General features: G+C 44.8%; 1 protein-coding gene across 1 annotated transcript in view; it reads right to left on the bottom strand.

The window, feature by feature from the left end:
* Positions 1–24,878, bottom strand: part of SCN10A (sodium voltage-gated channel alpha subunit 10) — a 94,341-nt gene that overhangs the window by 24,216 nt on the left and 45,247 nt on the right. Inside the window, exons 13-18 of the mRNA XM_045436521.1 lie at positions 20,332–20,570; positions 17,670–17,843; positions 5,961–6,320; positions 3,977–4,450; positions 2,485–2,619; positions 718–841 (exon numbers count right to left, since the gene is read on the bottom strand). Coding sequence (XP_045292477.1) covers positions 718–841; positions 2,485–2,619; positions 3,977–4,450; positions 5,961–6,320; positions 17,670–17,843; positions 20,332–20,570 — 1,506 coding nt within the window. The remainder of the gene's footprint in view (positions 1–717; positions 842–2,484; positions 2,620–3,976; positions 4,451–5,960; positions 6,321–17,669; positions 17,844–20,331; positions 20,571–24,878) is intronic.

Below are 24,878 nucleotides of genomic sequence, written 5' to 3'. Positions count from 1 at the left end.
GCTGAGGGGCTATGCCCTGAGCCTGTGCTCACCCGAGGGGCCAGCACATGGGCCCGGGTCCAGTCCAGCCCAGCGTCGTGTGGAACTGGAAACTCAACCAAGTGTTGTCGTTTCTGAATTTACAGAGTTTTTATTATTGAAGCCACAATTACTCTCACAGTATGAACTATGCATATATGCTCACTTACTGCACGTGTATCTATCGAGAATACAGTGTGGCCTTCCCTGTTCTCAACACTGAGGGAAAAGGAGAGTAAGATGCATTTTCTGCCTTCCGGACAACATGGGGCGTGTTCAGGGTGCTACAGCTGTAGACATTTTTTCTCCCTTTAAGAGTCACATGAAAGGTAGAGGGACACAGATGTGGCATGGCCCTTCTCTGGGTCGTTTATGTCCCCAAACAAGAGTGTTTGCCTTTTTCCCTTTCCACCTCGAGAGCGCTGGTTTATAACTCGGTGAGGTGTTTCAAAGGTGAGGAGGAAGGCCTGGCGTCAGTGGCCATATCTGACGTGGCACCGCTGGGCTGCTGTGAGCTGTGGCGTTCGTGTCTGGCCCTGGCCCCTCAAACTTGGGGATGAGGCAGCGAGGGGTCCTGTCTGTCTCCTGCGGACCCCGGGCCGGGGCGTTGGGCACGCAGGTGCCCGGATGAGAGTGTGCTGCACTGAATTCTGGCCCGAATTAATGGCAACACGAGGAAGCGGGCAGCGGCCACTTTACCTTCCGTGAAGCAGTCATCCGGCTCTTCGAGGTCATCCGCCAGCTCGGGGATCTTCTTCAGGATCTCCTCCGGATCCAGGCAGTCCACTGTGCTGCCCTCTGAGGAGCTCGTGTCATCCACCCCCTGCAGGGCAGAAGCCTGGGGGCAGTGAACTCCGCTCTCTGAGGGGCCCGGTGAGTCTGCACATGGTCGTTGTAGGTCTGCCCGGCCAGGGGCTCCCAGATGCAGGGAGAGCCCCTCAGGGCTGGACCCACCATAGCGGCCCTTGTGTGTTTGGTGCCTTGCCAGCTGAGGCCCAGAACAGGGGTGCTGTCTGTGGAGCCCCAGAGGTCAGCTCTGTGAGGCTTTAAACCTCCAGGCCGCTGATGGAGTGCTGGCGAGGGCCCGAGACATGGTGATGACACCCATACAGACTCTCGGCATTCACTGGGCTTGAATATTTAATCACGGAGCGATCCTGCAGGGGCCCTTTTGCCCTCCCGGCAGCTCCAGCCTTATAATGTCTCCAGATGAATTCAATTAGGAGTGGAAGCTGCTCTCATATTAGTAAACCCGATAGCTTGGCTAATGGACCCAAATGGTGGGGCGGGTCCCCATCTGTCACCGTCAGGCCCTTCTCTGCCTGGCCAGGGTCATGGACAAAAAAACCAAAACCAAAACCAAAACTAATACCCAGCAGCTGTGTAGTGAAAACACTGGGTAGAGAAAACTAGCCAGGGGGATTCTTAGAATGCTCTGGAGGAAACAGGATGTCCACGCGTGGAAGGCAGCAGCCCTCACCCGGCAAGGAACCAAGTGGCTTATGTTCACCCAGGACCCCCCAACCCCATCTCAGCCCACCCTCTTAGCTTTCCCTGCTGTGGTCAGCCTTGCCCAGGGGCACACAGCCAGTGACTTGACATTCCTCAAGCTGAAGGGCTTGGCAACTTTGGGCATGAATGATGCCTTCCTTATCTTTGCCCAGCCCGGTGCCTGTCGCGACCTCAGCTCTCAGTGGCTGGATGTCAAGTTAAATTCCTAACTTCAGTGCAGCGGTATTAAAGATGCTGAATCTTTCTAGATCCCTCTTCCCTGTAGCTTGATTCCGTCAAAGATTTGTGATGAAACCACCAAGTTTCTTTTTGCCTCTTATAATACATTCCTAAACCCCACTTTTGCTTCCTGCTCAGTCTACGTAAGGCTGTCAGTACCCTACTCATACAGACAGCCTCTCCAGAGCACCAGAATTGTTTTTGGCTGGAAAACATGATGTGGACAAAAGAAAGTGGGGGTGGGGGGAGTCACAGGGAAGACTTCCTCACCCACGAGCAACTCTGACTTTCTGTCTGCTGGCTCAGAAAGGCACTTTCTCTGTGTCTTGTCTTTTGTTCCCTTTTTTTCCTGGCTGTCATTTTCTGGGCACTTATTCCATTGCAGGCAGGAGCTAGACACTTGACAAGCAGCATCTCATTTAAGCTTCAGACGAATCCTAGCGGGTAGGCATTATGATTCAGTTTCATAGATGAAGACGAGGAGACTCAGGGAAGTGGGGGATCTGGTCCTTGTCACCCCCCCCCCCACCCCCCAACTTGTGGAACCTCACTCTGAAAATAGTGCTGACCAGCCCGGAGGCTAGGACAAACCGGAACAATTCTCAGGATGAGACGTGAGCTTCTGTGGTTGAGTGCAGTCTGGAATACCACCTCCCCCGCTGCCCCATCCCCTATCATCCCGCCGGTCGGTGTCTGGCAGGCTGTTCAGCGTCTCCCGGAAGCTCACATACCTACCTCTGCGGGGCCCCGGGTGGCAGACTCATCTTTCCACTTCTCACCCAGGTGTGGAGCCAGGTCCTCAGAGGACATTCCAGAGCCTGGGCTCCTGGGTGCCATGTGGTCCTCATATGTCCCAACTTGCTGTGGCTGCTCCTGCTGGCGAGAGACAGCCCCATCTGGGTACCTGTACCCGCCCTCGGCTGAACACTTCTCAATTTGAAGAGATCTTGGGCCTCGTAGCCTGCCAGCGCTAAGGACCTGATATGCACAACATGCATACGTGCGTACACACTCGCGTGAAGCGGGTGCGGAGTCTCTATATCCAGATCTGTTTAACTCTTGGCTCCATTACTTACAAGCTATGTGACCTTAGGCAAGTAAATTTAACCTGTCTGATCTTCATTTTTCCCACCTGCAAAACTGAGAAGGCAAGATCGACTTTATTCCGTGATCCTGATGACTAAATACGCGAATGCTTGCAAAACACTTTGCACGAAGTGCTTGGCTCGATAGATGTTAGCCATAACCATTCTTTCTGGTCCAGAGGTCAGAGTGGTAGTGAAGGTGGCCATCTGAAGTCTCCCAAGGACCCAAAGTAACTGAAAATGCTTCTGAGTGGAGACAACCATCAGAGTTCATGGCCTTTATTCTGGGGATGGTGACACCCTGCTCTTGGCTGTCACCCACACAAAGGCATGTAAAATATGGCAGCTGATAATAGCAGCTGCTGGAACACAAGAGAAGTGACAGCTGCAGGGGAAGAAGGCAATGGAAGAGCTACCGACTCAAAGCACAGCTGTCTGAGGCCACTCAGTGGCCTGGCTGGCAACCCTGCATGTCCCCAGGCCCCATATGGATCCCTGGCTTCCCACATTGTCAGAAGCGCATGCCCTGACTCATTAAGAGGCTAACAGAGTTGATATGTCAGCTAAAGGTAGTAGGGAATTGCGCAAAGTATTTAAAAATATATATATTGCCAAAAGGCTTAAATGTGCTTTAAATTCTTTGGTGCCGAAAGGAACAAGTGTCATTTCCCCGTGACATCTTTTGTTGGGAAAAGCCGGATACGTGAGTCACACAATGATCCCCAGGCTTCTACCGAAGATCAGAGGAGTATTGCTCTTGGACGACATCTGTTCTTAGAGGAGTCTCATTAATGCCTTAGGCACAGAGCCTGGGTTGGGCAAAGCGAATGTGGCAATCGTGTGAAAGACAATCCCAAGCACCACGAAGTGGCCTGGGACTAAAGTGCTGCCCGATGCTTGCCTGGGGAACTCCGATCCTTTTTTCCAGGCCCTGCTCAAATACCACCTTCCCCAGAAAGCTTGGCATGGCTTTCGCTTCCTGACATCAAGTGCTTCTATGCTTGGCTTGCCCGGTGCTTATCAAGGCTGTGCCATTCGCGATGTTGGAAACCCTCCATATTATAATTTCCCTCCTGCCCCTGTCCCTCCATCCCTGAGGCCCCTCTTTACTTCCTGTGGCTTTCCTATGGGAGAACTCTCACCTTCTCTTGAGGGGTCACTTCCTGCTGGGAGCCCTGAGCACCATCCACCTCACCATCCTCTTCACCATCCTCCTCACCATCTTCCTCCAAGTCATCAAGGTCAGATTCACCCTCAGCAATGGGCACAGAAACCCATATGCTGGGATTGGTGATGAAGTCGCTGTGGTTGACCCTGGGGCCTCGGGGCTCTGGGAGCCCTTCGGGGCTCCCCGTGGCTACATCGGGAGCAATGTGGTTCTCAGCTTTGGCACTAGACAGTGGGAGTTTCACCGCCAGCTGGGGCTCTGCCTTGGGCCAGGGTAGCAGGCGGGGCCTGCTGAAGAAGCTGCAAAGGGCTTTCCGGGTACGATGGCCAAATGCCTGGATCCGTGCCAGGGCCATCTGCAGGTTGTTCACTTCCCCGTCTTCATCTGGAGCTGTGAGGTTGTCAGCGCTGAAGGAGTTCAACAGCAGGGCAATGAACAGATTGAGCACCTGCAGGGAAGGAGTGGATCAGAGATGGTCCAACCAAAGAACTGAGCACCTACATGGCCCACCAGCTTGGCAGCCGGACGGCAGGATGGCCACAACTGGGCCTCTCCCTACCTCATGCTTCCCCTCTTAGGGGAATGGACATTTTGAGAGCCACCAATGGGAGCCTTTGGGGTGTCCCAAGTGACTTGCCTCATGTGGACAAGGCTTAGAAGCACATTCTCCACCACAGAGGAGGGTCACCCCTACTGACCCAAGGGACATTCAGGGACAACGGAGAGGAGCATGTACGGGTCTGCCCCAGGACCACTGGGTTTTGGGCTCCTCACTCGGGGATCCTGGGTCACCTCCTCACTGCTTCCAACTTCATGTTCTTCACCTGTAAGTGTGAGTGTAAGCAGGGAGTGGATGTGACGAGGAAATGATCTGAGGGCTGTAAAAGTGCTCAGGGAGGCAAACTTCCTGCCTGAAGGCTAGGGGCCCCTGTGGCTCTGCAGGGATGGTGAGCTCAGCCTGGAAGAAAGGATCTTCAGCCAGCCTCCAACTTGGGAATGGAGGGGAAAGGCATCTCTGCCTCCACAACCCGAGTGGGAAAGACTTTGAAGAGCCTGGATTTGTTGTTTTGTCTCTCTTGGTTTAGCTTTCTTGTGTCTGTAAAACTCTTACGGGAAAAGCATCCAAATTGGTTGACTTCCAGGGCTGTAAGAAAGGCTTCTGGGAGTCCACGTGCCCCCCTACAGCCAGCACTGGGCAGCAAGAGTGCCCAGGACCACAGTGGGTGGGGGAAGGCTGGGAGCGAGGAGCCAGGCTGGGACAGAGAAGGGGTGCTGGGGCCAATTGGCAGGAAAGCCGCCAGGGGGGCTCCCCCAAATGTGGGAGTGGATTTTGTTATTGACACTGTGGCATCGGATGTTGTCCAGGACCCAGCTTCTCTCTTTCATCTTGCCTCACCACGCCGGCCCCCCTGCTCCTAGCTGGGACCTGTGTAGCTTAGAGAAATCAGTCAGCTCTTCCTCCCTTGGAGAAAATTATCTTCTGAGACACCCTAGAGTGGAGAAGGAAATTTTTCTTCAATAACTAACAGCTAACATTTGCTGAGTTCCTGTTGTGGCCCAGACACTGCACTAGGCAATTTTCATATGTCATCTCCTGTAATTTAATTCCCCTGGTAAGCCTATGAGTAAGCACTATTTTCTTGATTTTAAGGAAATTGAAGCTTGAGGAGACTGTCTCAAGCTTGTGCTGGGTCGTCCAGCCTTACTAGTGGTGGAGCTGGGGAGTTCTAAACAGGTTCTTCCATCCCTATCCTACGTGCTCACTCAAACAAGTCAGGCAGCCGGCCAAGGGACAGTTCTGAAAACGTGCCCCACGTGACTTTGCAAAGTTTGAAGGCTTTCCGGTCAGGGAGGTGTGATGGCAGAATAAAATGTGCCATGTCAAAGCTTTTTAGGATAACCCGGAAGTCTCCTCCATCGCCCCTGAAACAGCGCCCCCAGAGGGGCTCAGCACTCACCACCAGGTTCCCGAGCACCATCACTGTTAAGAAAAGGATGAGGCATATGGATTTCTGGCCAACTTCCATGCAGGCCCACATATTCTCAATCCACTCTCCACACAGGATCCGGAAGACGATGAGGAAGGAGTGGAAGAAGTCGTGCATGTGCCAGCGTGGCCATTCTTCATTGGGCGCAGAGATATTGTGCCGGTTGTCGCGGTAGTTATCCCCGAGGAGCTGCTTGCCAACCAGAGCGAAGACAAAGACAATGATGGCCAGGATGATGGTGAGGTTCCCCAGCGCCCCCACTGAGTTCCCAATGATCTTGATGAGCGTGTTTAAGGTTGGCCAGGACTTGGCAAGCTTGAAGACCCGCAGCTGCAGAGAGACAGAGACTGTGTCGGGTCCGGGCTGCTGTTCTCATCACCTGTCATCTCAAGTCTTGATATGGGAAAACCACAAGGCAGCTTATTTCATTGATATGGGATGTTTCCAGGATGCTGCTTTTAGAAACTTTTCTTTCTGTCATCACTCAAAAATATGAATACCCTTCTACGATCTTTATATATATAGTCAACATGCTTCAGCAAGTTTTATACTTGGGGTGGTGGTCTTGCCATACATACTCTATTCTGTAGCCATGGGCTTCCTGGATGTTGGCCTATTCTTTGGGGGGTGCGGTGGGGTATGATGGAGCTCACAAATCAGTGAGGATGGCCCACTTTTGACCTGAAGAAATGTTAGCCTTCCGCAGGTAGGTCAGGACCCACTGCATCCGAGAGGTATTGGTGAACCGTATCTTAGGTCCTTTCTCATCTTGGGGCCATGGACAACTGGCCACAGACAGTTCTCCCCACTAGTCTGCAACTCAAATATATGATTTCACAGACCCAGCATTCATATATTTATTTAGTTGACCAACCAAACCTCTCAGGTCGTTGAATGCCAGCCACACATGTGCATGGCACTGTGTGAACCTCTGGGTGTATGGACAGAGATACGTGGGCTCCTTCCCTCATGAAACTAACGGCTTAGTTACAAAGACTAAGCAAAGATGCAAAAAGCCTTCATTGTAAGCCCGAACATGCTAAGTCCTAGAAGAGAGCATTAACACTATGCATAAAGATGTCTAAACATTTAGGGACGCCTGGGTGGCTTAGTCAGTTTAGTGTTGGACTTCAGCTCAGGTCATGATCTCATGATCTCATGATCTCATTATCTCATGGTTTGTGAATTTGAGCCCTGCACTGGGCTCTCTGCTGTCAGTGTGGACCCTGCTTCAGATCCTTGGTTCCTTTCTTTCTCTGCTCCTCCCTTGTTCTCTCTCTCAAAAATAAATAAACATTAAAAAAAAAAAGATGTCTAAACATTTAAAAAATACATTTGTATGGTTCTCTAATCATGTTGGAAAGAAATATCTGGGTTTAGCTGTCATGGGTACTCATGAAGCATCTATTACGAGCCTGGCTCTGACTTAGGGGTTAAAATGCAATGCTGAACAGAACAGTGCAATAATTTTATCAGCCACACAGCAGTAAGCCCCAAGGAAGGTTTAATCTTCTTATACAGGAAGTTCCATACCCACTTCCCTAAGTGATGAGGGGCAGGGGGTGGGGGGGGTGGTGTTGTGATGGCCTATGTTCACCTCAGACCTAACCTGGTAGTTATTCTCCTCATACTGGAAGCAGAGCTTAAAACACCAGTTCTGTTGACTAAACACAGAGGCAGGAAGTAAGTGCAAATAAACACTGAGCATTGGAAACTAGATGGAGCCCTTTTGCAGAGGGTATTGGGAGAACGCCAAGTTTCCCTGGCAACACGATTGCTACAGGTTTCCACTCTCACAGTAAACTCTGGATAAGTGTAAAGGATAAGGCAAAGACTGCAGTGGGGCCCTAACACCACTCACCATACCACAGAGCCTTATGGGGCATGAATGGGGACAGCGAGGGACATATGGGTGTGCTCACTGGCACATAAGCAAAAGGGCCAGGTGTTGACTCTTTCATTAATTGAATCTGACTAAGCTTCCACTGGTTCCTTAGTTAGTTGGCGTGGGGGTGGAGAGTTTAGAAATTAATATTAGAGTCCAGTTATGTAGCAGTTTTTGTCCATCATTAAGCTTATATTAAACTGTAAGCAAATTGTGTGTAATTGTCATTACAGGGCACAAATCGAGTGGTCCTCTATGAATTCTTTTGTAGTCTTTATAGAGGGCAAGAAAACAAGATATTTTTACTTGCTCTTCCAGAGATATCTGGGCTTGGGGGCCCCTAGCGTTAGCTATCAGTCAAAACACATTTACAGAGTGCCTGCTGTAGAGCCCCAGAACGTGTTGGCTGGCTCTTGCTGGTTCCTAGAGCAAGTGGTCCAGGAGAGCAGCCCAACTTGCATCCATGATTCCCGTGACCCTCACCTCCACCCCCATGCAGTTGCTTTCTGCACACTTTGGCCAGATTAGCAATATATCAAAAATAATTTCTTTATAATATCACACAATATTTATAAACTGTTTCTTTGAAGTGCTGCTAAATATTACTTCACATTTAATTAGCCATTTCTCTAGTTAATCTCATAATTAATATAAAAACTTCTAATTGGAGGGAAAAACTGGAAGGAAACAAACCAAGTTGGTAACACGGGCATATTTGTATGGAAATATATCCCAGTATTTTGAATCTTAGGGTTAAACTTGTCTATATATTTCCAACTTACTTTAATGAGGATGCTTTACTTGTAGAACAGAATGAAAAGTAAGTCTAAAGGAAAGTCTGTCTTCTACAAGGGAGGTTAACCCCTGGTGATGAAATAGGCCTTGTGGCAAATATCGGCAGACAGGGTAATATGGTAGACTATACTGGGTCCCCCTTGGGTTCACCTTTCCATTAAAAAGTTACTAAAAATGCTGGATAATAAAATCTAAGGTGCACTGATGATCTATCAATAAAGTAAGTAGGTTCTTCAGCCAAAAACTAAATAAATATGGGAATTCAGATATATAAGCAGATTGTTGAAGCTAGCTTTTCCACCGAAGACCTTTGCAAAACTGAAAGAGTCTGGCATAGATTTTAATGGTCTCATGAGGTATGGAGAGCAGGAAACATATCTCAGGGCCGTCTAAGGTAGAAGATCTAAGAGGAATCTCTCCCCCTTTTAAGACTAGATCCTAAAGAGCCACAACTTTCATGTAAGGACAAACCAGAAATAAATGAAGGAAAATGCCATGAAAATTAAATGTCTGGTGTCAGATACCAGGCAGAGGAGGGGAAACTGATGCTGAGAATTTGGACCCCCGAAGTGGGGCTCACACAGAATTTTAGCTAGAATTCACACTACTTAGTTATTTCCAGCTGAGAATTTAATTTAGAATAGTCCTACAAAGTGTCTTACAGAAATAAATGCAAATACTCTTTGAAGAAACCAGCCTGCATCCCAGGTCTTAAAGCACCCCATCAAAAGTGTCTAAGAGTTGCAGTAAAACAAATACCTAAATAATGAGGCGTCATGAATAAATGAGATTTGGGAGGTGCATGTGGAAACTGTCATTCAATTTCTTTAGGTAATAAAATTATTAGCCAGAGATGACAGTATAATTGGTTATAATATGCTTAAAGAAATAAAACACAAACTGGAAGATATGTGCAGAGAACAAGAAACTATAAATAATAATAAGTTTTGAAAAATACCTAAGTGGAACTTCTAGAAATGAAGAATATAACACAACCTTAAAAAACTGTATGGACGAGTTTCACATCAGATGTGATCTAGTTAGGAATGAATTAATGTATCACACCTATATTCAGAAGGGAGCCCAGAAAGACATAGATGGAAAATACCAAAGAGGTGTAAGAACACTGAGAATAGAGTAGGAGAGTTTAATATACCATCTAGTCAAAGTCCAAGAGAAGAAAAAGAATGGAGTGAAGGCTAGACTTGCCCATATAATGTCTTTGAACTTTGCAAAACTGAAGAAAAGCACAAATCTATAGATTCAAGAAGTCAAAGAATCCTAAGCATTATAAATGAAAAGATAAACCCATACCTAGACATCCTAATGAGATTACAGAACAGCAAAGACAAAGAGAAGGTTTTAAAAGCATCCAGACAGAAGGGAACAACAGTTAAATTGAAAGCTGATTGCTCATCAGCAACCATAGAGGCCAGAACACTGTGGAATAACATCTTCAATGAAGTGAAAGTAGCCATCAACTAGAACTTCACATCCATTAGAAATTTTTCCTAAAGATAAGGACAAACTGATTGGTCGGTTTCAGATAAACAAAATTGAGAGGTTCTAAAAAATCTGCTTCAGGCAGAAGGAAAGTGATCCCAGAAGGAAAGTGATCCCAGAAGGAAAGTATTATTTGCACGAATGTAAAAAGAGCCAGCATGAGTGTGAATCTGGATACGGCAATAATGTCTCACAGGGCATGGCAGAGAGTGGCTGTATGGTCACACTTCGCTTCTGCTCATCTCAGACACAAAGGAGGACTGTCTCCCAGTTTTACTTGCAAATAGTTGAGGTCGTGATTGGATTCTGGCTGAGGCAATGCAGACGGAGACAGAAGTAGTATACATGACTTTCAGGCATACCAGGAAACACTATGCACTTTTGCATCCCCTCTCATGGCCACTGTAGAGGCCGCCTGTCGAAGATGGTGACGTCGCACCATCCTGGATCCCCGAGTCACTCCTTGGAGCAGCCACTCCAGGAGAGCTTCTCAACTAGCACTAAATATGTTGTGAAACAGAAACCTCTATCCTGTTAACTCACAGACGTAGAGATTGTCACCGTAACTAGTTGAACGTATCTTTTAGAAAATTTTTTTAAATGTGTATTTATTTTTTGAGAGAAACAAAGAGTGCGAGTAGGGAAGGGGCAGAGATGGAAGGAGACACAGAATCTGAAGCAGGCTGCTGGCTTTGAGCTGTCAGCACACATCCCAATGCGGGGCCCAAACTCACGAACCAAACCGCGAGATCATGACTTGAGCCAAAGTCAGACACTTAACCGACCGAGCCACCCGGGTGCCCCCTTGTTGTACTTACCTTAAGCAATGTAGAAATTGGTACATTGAAAAGAGCTGTTGCCATTTCAAGACATCAAATGTGTGGCACTAGCTTAGTGGTCTTGTCACGGACAAAAAGGAAACTGGAGGCTTAGAAAGCACTGATCCATGTTGCAATGGCAGAACTGTTGCCTGCAATAATTCTGGGGCAGGTCATGAGCCTCAGGGACCAGTAGCCCCAAGGGAAGGTTTTATAAAACAGAACCTTAGTCTTGTGGGTCAGTTGCAATTGGGTACATTTGTCAAGAGGTTACAAGAAAGGGATGAACTTGGCTGATTAATAAGAAATAAACGGAAATAGAATGCAGATGTTTAGAGCCTGGAAACTTTAGGAAAGTATACTGCTTTAGATCCCAATCAGTTAAGCAATAGGATCAAGCCTTTAAGTATTGAGGACCAACTAAATTTGTCAATGAAATAAAGCAAATCTTAGCAAAGATTATATTGATGTTGTAGCCACCATTTGAGAGCCACAAGCTGAGACATGGGGATGAGAAAGCAAAAACATAAAGGGCAATCGTGAACTTTGTCAAAGACAGCACTGTGGGAGTGCAGGCCACAGAGAGATCTGAAGCCATCTTGAAGGATTTGCGTTGCAAAAGAAACCATGAGCCCTGACTGAAAAAGCCCTTGACTATGTAAACCTGAAAACAAGGCCATCTTTCCACAAGCAGGAGGCAAGCTTTGAAGATTGTAGGACTTTCCTCGAATGTGGCAACATCACTTCTTAAATTTTTTTATTTTAGTTTACTTATTTTTTTTGAGAGAGAGAGAGAGAGACCATGCAAGTGAGCAGGGGAGGGTCAGAGAGAGAGGGAGACAGAGAATCCCAAGCAGGTTCTGCGCTGTCAGAGCTTGAACTTGAACTCAGGAACTTGAACTCAGGAACCATGAGATCATGACCTGAACCAAAAGCAAGAGTCAGATGCTTAATGGACTGAGGCAGGAACCCCAGGAACATCATTTCTTAAAGGAGTTCTATTTAGAGCCGACTGGCTTGCATCACACGATGATGTGAGTGAGGAATAAACCTTTACTGGGTTAAGCTATAGAGTTTTGGGGATTGTTTGCACAGTCATTGGTTTTTATCGTTGATTACATCACATAGCTTGTTTTAAACAAGGTAAAAATAAAATACTTAGCACAATAGTAAGTTGGGAGTTCCTTATTACTAATTAAGTCATATGGCTTTTTAAACACAAGATGAAATGAAAATGCTTAATATTAACACAGTGGTAAGTTGGGAAGGGGTAACTGGAGTGAAAAGTGGTCTTGGAAAGTAAAGGTTTCAGCTCACTTTTGACTTTAATTGAGTAATCTCTAAGGTAACCACTCAAAGAATAAAAACAGAGTAGTTTTCAAACCAGTAAAGGAAGAAAATGGAACAGGAAAAAAACAGTTCAAAATAAATCAAGAATTGAGAGAGAGAGAGAGAGAACAAAAATACTAGGACAGATGAAGCAAGTAGAAAACCCAAAATATAAAGATAGACACAAATCCAAACATATCAGTATTCACAATAAAGTAAGTGGGCTAAATGTTTTGGTTAAAAGATAAAGATTGGATTGTCAGAACTAAATGAGAATCCAAAATCTGACTGTATGCTATTTATAAGACACATATAAAAACCCTAAGATGTACAAAAGTTGTAAGTAGAGGGTGGGTATAGATACATCTTTCAAATTCTAAACCAAAAGACAACAGGGTTATTTAATTAATATGAGTCAGAAGGGACTTTTAAGGCAAAAAGCATTTTGAGGGAGAAAGAAGGTCAATTCTTACTGATAAAAGTTTCACTTTACAGGGAAGATATAACAACTTAAAATATGTATGCATTTAATAACACAGCCTCAAGATAGTACCATAAGGAGAAACAGACCATGCCATAATCATAGTGGGAGATATTTTTACACACTACCATCTCAGTAATTGCTAGAACAGGCAGATAAAAATACGCAGGGATTTAGAATATTTGGACCACACAATGAACTTTCTCTACCCCATGGACATACGCAGAGTATTGTACTCTGTAACTGCAGAAGACACCTTTTCAGGTGAATAAGGAACATTTTCAACGCGCTGGGCCAAAAGAAAATTATAATAAATTTCAAAGCATTAAACATGCAGTGTATGTTCTCTGACTATAATAAAATGAAGCTAGAACTCGGTGGCATAGAGATAACCAGAAATTAAGAACTGAGCTTCTAATTAACCTTTGAGTCAAAGAATAAGTCAGATTTGAAATTAGAAAATATTTAGAACCAAACAATAAGGAAAGTTCTACATATGAAGGCAGTTCTTAGAAGGAAGTCAAGTCTTCAATGAATATATTGGAAAGGAAAATAGGTTGGAAATTCCATCTTAAGAAGTTAGAAAAGCATAAAATATGTAGGACAGAGGATGCAATTAAGATAAGAAGCAGGATTACTTAAAATAGAAAACATCAATGAAGGAGAGGAGATCAACAAACTAAAAGTTGGTTCTTTGAAAAGACTGAATTGATGACCTTTGGCAAGGCTAATAAGATGAGAGAAAGCACACTTGGTGGTATTTTACTACTTTTAAAGAAAGAAAAAGGTAACATAAGTACAGGTGATATAGATCCTTAAAATATAATAGCATAGCATTCATGACTTTATGCCAAAAAAACTTGAAAATTTAGATAAGGGAAATTTTTAGAAAAATATAACTTACCAAAACCAATTTGAGAAACAGAAAACCTGACTAGTCCCGCAGCCAATAAGAAAATTAAGTCAGCAATGAAAAACCTTGACCTCAGATGGCCTCCTTGGTGCATCCTACCAACCCTAGAAGGAACAAATCACTCCAATCTCACCCAAAGATTGGGTGTGGAGGAAGAGGACCATTTTTCACCTCTTTTTATGGGAATTCGCCCAGCCTTGATACCTAGATGCTAAAACCCGGCAAGGGAGTGTAGGAAAGAAAATTAGAGACCAAATACTACTCATCAATACAGATGCAGACATTTTAAGCAAATTATTAGCAAACTGAATCTTCCAATGTATACATATATAAAAAATGTATCACAATCAAATCAGGTTTATCCCAGGAAGACAAAGTTGATTTAACAGTAGAAAATCAATTAATATAATTCACCACCTTAACACGTTAAAGGACAAAAATCATTTGATTATCTTAATACATGCAGAACAATTGTCTGATAAAATTAAACATCCCTTCATGATGGGTATTCTTGACAAAGGAAACTTCCTAAACTGATAAAGTTTTCTTCTTATCTCTCGAAAAACAAATATTAGACTTGGGGAAATATTGAAAGCACTCTCTTTGAAATCAAGAAATCAAGAAACCAGTCTGCTATTAATACTTCCTTTCAACAGCTTACTGGATGTCCTGATCAGCACAATAGTGTGGTAAAAAGAATCAAATGGTGTAATGATCACAAAAAACAAAACAAAACAAAACAAAACTCCTTATTTGCATATGACATGATTGTGTTAAAAAATTTAAGGGGTTATATAGATAAATCAGAATTAATAAGAATCGTCTGGATGTAAAAATGCTAAATAGGAAAAAAAACAAAACCCCACAACAACAACTCTAGAAAAGGACATTTAAAAAGAGATTTAATTTAGAATAGCATAATGAACTAGGGTATATCAGGAATAAATCTAACAAAAGATGGGGAAAATTCCTTATGGAAAAAATTATAAAACTTTATGGAGAAATTATACAACTATTGAAAGCTTAAAAAAATGGAGAGTGTGTTGTTTTCATAGGTCAGAAGACTTCATAAGGTAAAGGTTGCATTCCTTCCCAAATTGATATATAAATTCTTACAGTCCCAGTAGGAAAGAACAACAGTTTTGTGTGCACGTGGGGATGTAACTTGGCAGATTGATTCTAAAATGAATATGGAGGTACAGGGACCTAGATATTCTTTTTTTTTTTTTTTTCAACATTTATTTATTTTTGGGACAGAGAGAGACAGAGCATGAACGGGGGAGGGGCAGAGAGAGAGGGAGACACAGAATCGGAAACAGGCTCCAGGCTCGGAGCCATCAGCCCAGAGCCCGACGCGGGGCTCAAACTCCCGGACCGCAAGATCGTGACCTGGCTGAAGTCGGACGCTCAACCGACTGCGCCACCCAGGCTCCCCTAGATATTCTTAAAGAAATGAAACAAGGTGGGCGACTTGCCTAAAAGACACAGACACGATCAAGGCAATTGCAGTAATTAGGACATGCGGTTTTGCTACAAAGATGGACCAGTGGATTAACGGAGCAAGAATTTAAATGATGGGAAGGGAGGCAATGCTACTTTGAGAGGGAGCAAAAAGCAAGAAAGAAGACACACAGCATTTTCATTTCTTCCTTCTTTCCTTTTCCCCCCTCCTTTCTTTCCTTCCTTCCTTCAATCACCAAGTGTTTACTGAGTCCCTACTATGTGCTGGGCCTTGGGATAGAATGGTGGACGAGGAAACCCTGGGTGTTGTCTCATGGGATATCAGGATGATGGTAAACTGGGTACAACAGGTTCATCTGATGGCAGAATCCAACTTTAGATAATGTGGCTGGGGAGGGCCTCTCTGAGGAGGTGATGTGTGGGTTGAGCCAGGAAAAACGAGAATGAATGATCTAAGTAAAGACTGGGGAAACGCATTCCGGGTCCAGGGAATGGATGCGTAAAGGTCCAGAAGCAGGAATAGCTCTGTCACATGTGGTGAAGGAAGAGGTCTCTGTGGCTGGAGCAAAGACGAGACTGTTTGCAGAGGTAGGCAAGGCCCCGATTATGCCAAACTCTGGGGATCATCACAAGGACTCTAGGTTTTATTCTCAGAGCAATGGGAGACCACTGAGGAGTTACTTGTAAGCAATGTGCTTCGCGAACGTCAGACGATAATGCTAGGAGAAACTGTGTGCACGCGTGTGTGTGGCTGGCCGGGGCGGGGGGTGGGGGTGGGGCAGTATATGGTAACTGTGTGTTCTGTCCGCTCAATGTTTCTGAAAAAATCGACAACTGTTCTAAGAAACAAAGCCTGTATAAAAGCTACGAAACTGGTGATCTGGGCTGTGTGAGTTTCTTCTGGTAATGTCTCTAGATCAGGTGCAGGCTCGGCAGAGGGAGTGTTTGGCTTTAACTTCAATATTTGGTAGGATTTTGCCAAAAACAAAAATGTGAAGAGCCAGAGGCAAAAGGTGGTTGAGTTTGTTTCCAAGGTGTATTAATACTAAAGGACCACGGTATCTAAGCCGGGTAATGAGGAATAGGGAGATGGCGGAGGAGGAACCCCCAGAAAGGGATGGGGGTGGTGGCCATGGTTAGGGAATGGTGGGTTGAACAGCATGTCAGGGGCAGGAAGGTGGGGGCAGGGGGGCAGGTGCCTGGCGAATTCTGTAGGCCCCAGCTGAGAGTAAACCTGCCTATTTGTAGTTGTCTGAGAATATAGGCTTCGTGGAACCAGAGCAAAAGAAGCACGTAGACGTTAAAGCACCAAGCTTGTGTTTCCCCAAGGGTATCAAAAATGCCCATGTTTTATTAGGAAACTAACTTCAGGCCCTCTCAGGGCATAGGGAGTATGGAATCTTGCTCCCTCAATGTTTGTACACGGGTGTCCCACATTGGCCATTAACTTAGGTGCCTGACCCTTGATATCATTTTCTAGATACGTAGAGAAATCTGTCCTTCTAAAAACGTGTTTTAATTCCTACCTTCTCAAGTTTTCAGGTTATGGGTAAAGGGCCCATAGGCCCACTGTGCCCTTCTCTCCTTTAGTACAACAAGAGACATCACGTCAAGCAGATGCCCCAAACTGGCGGGACACAACACAAGCTTGTGTTTCCCAGGACATGCTTCCTTTGGCCTGTAGACTGCTTTTTAAAAAATCGGATGAGTAGTCAGTATTAAAATCTGGATTTCTGGTTTCTCGTGAAAAATCGCAAACTCTGACAATAATGGATAGGGCCGCCTCCTTGGCTTACATCATCCTGAGTCTCATGTAAATGCCCCTCCCTGGAGTCGTGCTCTGGTGCGGGGTCTGCCTACCTGTTTACTTGAGACAGATGTCCAGTGCCAGGATCTTTTCCTTGGCCGGCTTTCTGTTGTCGCCTGCTTGGTTCCTGCAGGCCTTTGGGTTTGCCACCCCACTAAGTCTGGGAGCTCCGTGCTGGTGTGCTGGCTCCCACACTGGGGCCCCAAGCAGACTTTCTGGCCTGGAAGTGAGATTGCTAGGCCCTGTCTCCTTCACTCTGTCCTCTCTCTCCAGACCTGGACACTGGGCCCCCGGAGGCACTGAGACAATGCTGAGGACGGTGGTGAGCCCATGCTAATGAGCCATGCCATGCTATGTCAAGGGGTTCGCACTGTGCCTGACACATTGTCCAAGCTCAGGAAAGAGTAGCTGTTACGATTACCATTGCGACTGCTATTTGATAAGAGAACAGGAGGGCACAGATGAGGGAGCCCAGGCCTGGAGAGGAGAAGGCACACCCCCACTTTGAATAAGTAGGAAGGACCAAGTCTCCAGCCCCTTGGAGCCGTGTCCTGCCTCCCCTACCCAGGCACAGAAACGGAAAAGTTTTCTGGCTGGTGGGGTCCCCAAAGGACAGGGTCTGTTCCCAGGGGTGTGGCTCCCTCAGTGTGGGGGGAGTCTCCCCAAGGCGCTAAGAGAGAACATTACCAAGCGGAAGGTCCGCAGCACCGACAGGCTTCCCTTCTTGGCCGCACCCAGCTCTATCAGGCTCACGGTGACGATGATGCAGTCAAAGATGTTCCATCTCTTCTGGAAGTAATAGTAGGGGTCGAAGGCAATGATTTTGAAGACCATTTCAGCAGTAAAAAACACAGTAAAGACCTGTGGTTGGAAACAAGGGTCCATCTTATCAGGGTCTGTGGGGTCAGGGGGTAAGCACAAATAGGGCAACAGGGAAATGTCTAGTTTAAAAATAAAATAGCAAATCCTTTTACTTTGTTTTTATTCAGTTTCTCTGTAGTCTGCGGGTTCTTGAAGGACTGGGGATGGGAACACTCAGTGTGGTAGCACAGAGTAACCTCTGGACCAGGGCTCAGGATATGCATTAGAACCCAAGCTTCAGTGTTTCCATACGTATGGTCGTAGGGGTGGATGATCGTTGGGATAATAATTATTATATGATTATCTAAATGAGAAGTCAGTCTGGTTCAGTTGTTTAAAAGCTTGGATTGTGGGCCAACATAGACCTGGATAAAAGTTCAACTCAAGGATGCCTGGGTGGCTCAGTCGGTTAAGCATCCAACTTCAGCTCAGGTCATGATCTCACGGTTCATGGGTTCGAGCCCCGCTTTAGGCTCTGAGCTGTCAGCCCAGACAAAATCTGGAGCCTGCTTCAGATTTTGTGTCTCCCTCTCTCTCTACCCCTCCCTGGCTCGTACTCTGTCTGTCTGTCTGTCTCTCTCTCTCTCTCTCAAAAGTAAATAAACATTAAAAAAAAAAAAAGTTCAATTCGGCCATGTCCTAGTTTATAAAAGCTTGCACAAGTAACGCGTCCTCTCTCTACTTCAATTTACTCATCTGTATAATGGGCATAAAATGAGATAATGCATACACAGTTCTTAGCAAAGGTCCTGGCCAATATAGCTCATTAATAAATAATAGCTATTAAACTAGAAGAAGAAGAAGAAGAAGAAGAAGAAGAAGAAGAAGAAGAAATTATCTCTAATTTCAGCTCTGAGTGTCTTTAGTTGTCGTAAACAGGAGAGGATTCTGACATTGAAAGAGGTCAGGCCCAGGCTCAGGTCACAGGACAAGCAACAGGGAAGGGAGAAAAGTAAGGTAGATGGGTCAGGTGCGGTTCTCTCATTTGCTCTCAGCAAAGCCTTTCACCAGCCTGGGAAACAGGTGCTGTCATCCCCTCTACATACGAGGAAAGGCTGGGAGTTTAAGTGACCTGCCTAATGCCACAGATTGCAACTGTACAAATTCAAAGAGCATGCACTGAGTGCCCTTTGTAGGCAAGTGAGGCGCGGTAGGGGTGAGGCTGAGGTCCTGTGTCCTACAGAGACCTGGGTCCTGGGTTAATTGGCCCCACTGTTACTGCCTGTGCCATATGGGGCAGGACACTTAACCTCTCTTAGTCTCAGTGCCCTCTTTGGGGCTGTGAGGGTGGTGAGAGCCTCATAGCATTGTTGTGTCTTAGAGATAACTCTTACAAGGTACCAAACTCTGCCTGCCTGTCTTGCTTTCTCTTTAAAACATGGCACTCTGCTCTGGCCCAGCAGTAAAGGCCTTTTTTCTTTCTTGTCTCAACTTCTCTTGCTATAAAATGAGGCTAGGGGCTCAGAGGTCTCTTCTGTAAGACCCTCTGTGGTCTGTGCTGACTTCTTGGAAATATGGCCTTCCTTCTCTTTCCACTTCCCCTCTTCATATCAACTTGGAATAGAATGCGGGCTCTCAGCCCAAGTGCTGCCAAAACGTAAGGCATGCTGGAGCCACGGTGTCCCAGAACCCGCTGGAGTCCTTATCGCTTCCCCGGATTCGGGGGGAAGGGTGGGTTTCTAGGGAAGAGTAGTCCCATTGCCCCCGAGACCCCTCCTTCCACTTGTCTGCAGCCTCCAAGGAGTCAGAAGAGCTGTACGGTCCTGGTAGACCCAGAAGGCCATCTCTAGTGGGGTGGACACAACAGTGGACTTGGAGGCAGGACCCTGACCTTCCCAGCTTCTGCTTATCATGTAACAAAGTCTAGCACGGATTTTATCTTGTTACAAGCAAGTAATACTAAAAAAAAAAAAAAAAATAGAGGACAATTTAAAGTAGTGTCCTCTCTAAACCAGACACAAAAGAAAAGTTCTGACTCCCTGGTGCTTTTGTTACAACAGCAACCACATTTCCAGGTTCCCGCCCTTTCACTGTCTTCCCGACTCCTCTCCGACTGTCTGCCGTTAAATGACATCACGGAAAAACTACCACCACTGTGATTTACAGTCATAAAAGCAACAAAACTACGAGGAAACCTTGCAAGTCCATAGACTGTCTTAAGATGGGCAAGTGACGTTTATCCTAGTTTCAAGGTAGAGGCAGCTGAGATCCAGAGAATTCAAGAGCCTGACCTAAGATCTGAAAAGAGGGAGCCAGCTGCCCCTTGGGCAGGACTCTGTAGGTCCATTTCCCTGTGCTGGTTTGTCCCAGGGCAATTCCCACCAGCTCAGCCTGGCCCTCCAGGCTTGATTTCCTGCCCTCAGTGTGCGCACATCGCCAGCACTGCCCCTCTGCTGGCTGGATCAACACTCCAATGAATGAGGGTATGCGGCCACCCCACCCAAAGTGCCCTGCCGTGACAGCTGGGCGAAGGCTGCCAGTCACTCACGATGTTGCCTATCTGGAGCATGGCTTCGAAGGCGGGGCTCATGCGGTGATGCTCCATGGCCATGAAGACTGTGTTCACCACGATGCACAAGGTGATGGTGAGCTCCGCAAAGGGGTCTGTCACTATCCCAAAGAGAAGTGTCTTGAGCCTCACCCATGTGGGGCAGCATTCCCAGATCAGATACTTCTTAGCCAAGCTGGTCAAGCAGGGTGGGCACCTCCGTTCAGACTCCTCGAATTCTGTATCACAGGAGTGGTCAATGACAGTTGTCAGCCATGTGTCTCCTCAGACTCCCATCCCCTGGCCATCCCCTAGATTTCGTCATTACCAATAACTGCCACTTGCAATCTCCAGCCCAGCACCTTGCGCTGATGACCGTTTCCTACTTTCTGAGCTCCTTCAGTCCAGAAAGTGCAGTCTAATATCTGTCCCCATTCAGTGTCCCAAAGCATGGACTTTTTAACTGCCCATCACCTGTGTCATGCTCTTAGTTCTTAATTCACCTGGCTTAGATTTCATGTCCACTCCTCTATATACTCCTTTGCAGACACCCTCAGTTCCTTTGCCCTTCTCCCCTCCTCGCTTCCCCTCAACAGGCAGACTTCTCTCCACCTGCACCCAACCAGGTGAACCTGGTTAGAAAAACTACACAGCCGTGCTGACTGGTCCCACTGTCAGAAATTCTGCCATGTTGCTCATTTCAGTCCACTCGTTCAGTCTTCCAGACCAGCATTTCTCACTTTCCCCTCTCTCCTCCAACCGCCCCCACATCTAGTCCTCACTTTCTGCTGACCAGCTCCCTTTGACTTACCTCAGAATAAAGAATCACTCACAAAAGAATTTCCTCTTCTTCCTCCAAGGAATCTATAAGTCCCCCCGCCCCCGCCATGTTCGGCACCCCGTCCCGCCCCCAGCACATGAGCTCACTCTACTCCTACCTGTGCACCTGATCAAGGCTTGTGTCATCCCCCCTCTCCCCTCTCTGGACTGTTCCCATCAGCACGTGAGCATGCTTTAAGTGTAGGTCCACTTTTCAAGAGATCTCCCTGGACCACATGTTATCCTTCATTTACTGTCCCCTCAACAGCAAAATTCCTTGTAAGAGTTTTCTACACTTAATTTTCTCTGTTTTCTCACTTCCTGTTCCCTCCTTGACCCCTGGAATCAGGCTTCTACCTCTGCCCCATTTAAATGATCATTTCCCAATCATCCCCTTCCTCTGCCTCTCATAGCATCTGACAGAAGTTATAACACGGTCCTTGAAATCCCTTGTCTAGCTTCCAGGACATCATTATCTCTTGGTTTTTCTCCCATGTCAGTGGCTGCTTCTTCTCAATTTCAGGTGCTCTCTTTCCTCTTCTTCCCTCTGAATGTTGGAGATCTCAAGCATTCTTTCCTTGATATTTCTTTTTTGCCCTCTCTAGGTAATCTCATTGAGCCCCATGGCCCTAAAAAACCATCATCATGCTATCTCCCCCCAGATTATAGGTTGAGTTACTGATTTTTTTTTTCCCTAAGCACCAGGCTCATCTCTAGCTGCTTCCATTAAATCTCCATGTAGATGTGCAACTGGGGCCACCTCTACAGAAGGCAACTGCATAGCTTTAGATCTATCTATAAATGTACCTGTAAGTTATGCGCTCTACAGATACACCAGCCCACATGGCAAGGAAAGAGGATGTCCATTATTTATAATAGTAATAACGATAATAATAATAATAGTAATAGTAAGAACAGAAACAATTGATAAAGTCCATTATGAAAGATGATGAGGCAGATTTACTTATGATGATGTAAAAAAACCCTTACATATATGTGACGTGTGCATGAGTATAAATGCATAGAATATGGTGTGAAGGATATAAGAGAAACTGGGGGAGTACACTGAAATACTGGAATACTGGGGAGCAGGAAGGATCTTTAGTGGGACAGAAGTTTTCATTGTATATGTATTTGGAGTACTTGAATTTTTTTGCTACATACATTTTTTCAAAAGAAATGAATTCATAGAAATAAATGTATCCTCCCAAGTTTTGCTGTTTTATTTTCACATAGGTGGATAAGAAATGTATATGTAGTCACATTTATCCATGTTGTTCTTTATGTTTCCTTGCCCTCGTGCCTTGCACATAAGCCATTCTCATCGCAAGATGTGAAAAATGCCTATTCACATTTCTTTCTGGTTCTTTTGTCGTTTCACCTCTCCCTTAAAATTTTGGTGCATTTGGAGTTTATTTTGAATAAGGAGTAAGATACTGAGCCAGTTTATTTTTCCCAACCTCTTGTTATTTATATCAACACTGTTTATTGCAAAATATCTCATTTTCCAAAGGATTTGAAATTTCATTTTGATGAGTTATTTCCACATATCCATATATTTTCATATGCACATGTCCATTTCTCTTCCACAGATCAGACTATTTATTTTCAATATCACACTGTTGTAATGACTTATAATCTTGTAAGCCTTTAAAATCTTCAAAACATTTTGTCAAATAAAGTAAAAAAAAATAACTGAGAAAAATAATTGTGGCTCATGTCGCAGACAAAATGCTCATTTCATTAATATGTAAGAACTCTTAAAAATCAATGAGGAAAAGATTAACCTAGCAGAAAAATGATTAGGCAGTTTCTAAAGAGAAAATTCAAATGGTTTATAAATATTCAAAAAGATGTCCAGTAATACTCAAAATGAGAGAAATGCAGGACGAAACTATACTAAGACATTATTTCATGGATCAGATTTGCAAAGATAAAGACAGTTTGATAATTGCGTTTGGGAGGATGTGGGTTGAAAGGCAGTTATCATCCATTGCTTGGGTGGGTGAGGGTTGATACATTTATGCAGAGTATCCATTGTCCGTCAAAACTGAAAATGCCTATCCCCTGTGACAAGGCGATTTCACTTCAAGGCATTTAACCTATATAGTACGTGTAGAAAGTGATGTAGTGACTGCAGAATTTACTTCCCATCAAGAAGGGAATGATTAACCAAATTACGGTACCATCTATGCAATGTAATACTAACAGTTACCGGAAAGTGTAAGGGTACTATGTAGGATGATTTTCAAAATATATTCACTGAAAAAATTACGGCACAGAATAGCATATGTGATATGCTACCATTTGCAAGGGAGAAAAAAAAGACTATATATTTTTGATTGAACATACTAAATTATTTTGGGGAGGAAACACAAAACAATTGGTTTGGACATTGTTTCTGGAGAAGAGAGTTGGGTGGACAGAAGAATATTCCCCTTTTTTTAATGTGCCCTTTAGTATCTTTTAAATCCTATATAACATATTGCTTATTCAAACAAAAGCGTTCTAAATAAAAATTTGATAAAGAGATTTTATTTAGAGCAACGGAGTAAGGAATATGCTCCCCTTCTACTTCCAGAAATCAACAAAAGCATCAAGGAGACTGAGAAATAGAAATGCAAATTCTTAGCAATGATTTTTTGGATTTGATACCAAAAGCAAAGTCAACAAAAGCAAAAATAAACACATGGAATACATCAACCTAAAAAGCTTCTGCACAGCAAAGGAAACCACCAACAAAAGGAAAGGGCAACTTATTGAATGAGAGAATATTTGCAAATCACATATCTGATAAGGAGTTAATATCCAAAATGTGTAAATAACGCCTACAAATTGGTAGCAAAAAACCAAATAACCTGATTTTAAAATGGGCAGAGGAACTGAGGAGACATTTTTCTAAAGAAGATGTGGAAATGGCTTACAGGAACACGGAAGGACGCTCACATCACGAATCATCAGGGAAATGCAATTAAAAATACAGTGACGTATTCTCACACCTGTTAGAATGGCTATCATCAAAGACAGGAGATGATATGTGCTGGCAAGGATATGGAGAAAAGGGAATCCTGTACACTGCTGGTGGGGATGTAAATTGGTGCAGGCACTCTGGGAAACAGTATGGAGATTCCTCAAAACATTTAAAATAGAACTACCATGTGACCCAGCAATTCCACATCTGGGTATATATCCAAAGGAAATAAAATTACTATCTCAAAGAGACATCTGCACCCTGATGTTTATTGCTGCACTATTCACAATAGCCAAGATACAGAAACAATCTAAGTGTCCATCAGTAGATGAATGGATAAAGATGTGAAACACACCCCCACCCCCACACCCCTATCCATGCATTAAAATATTATTCAGTCATGAGAAAGAAGGAAATCTTGGTGTCTGCCCTCAATCTTGAGGGCATTCTGCCAAGTGAAATTAAGTCAGACAGAGAAAGATAAATACTGATACTATATAGTATCATGTACCTATGTGGAATCTTCCAAAAAAGATGAATGTGTGAGTTGTGAGGGGTGTGGTCATTAACTAGTTAGCGAAATCCTTTCACAATGTATACATGTATCAAATCTTCACGATGTGCACTTTAAATATCTTACAATTTTGTCAATTATATCTAAAAAACTGAAAAACATCTTCACAGATTAAAAAAAAAAAAAAAAAGGATGTGCTGTCCTTCGACTTCCAGAAACCACTAAACGCATCAAGGAAACTCA

Source organism: Leopardus geoffroyi, chromosome C2 (assembly GCF_018350155.1).
Source record: "Leopardus geoffroyi isolate Oge1 chromosome C2, O.geoffroyi_Oge1_pat1.0, whole genome shotgun sequence".
Lineage (NCBI taxonomy): Eukaryota > Metazoa > Chordata > Mammalia > Carnivora > Felidae > Leopardus > Leopardus geoffroyi.
This window is presented reverse-complemented; position numbering and strand designations above follow the sequence as displayed.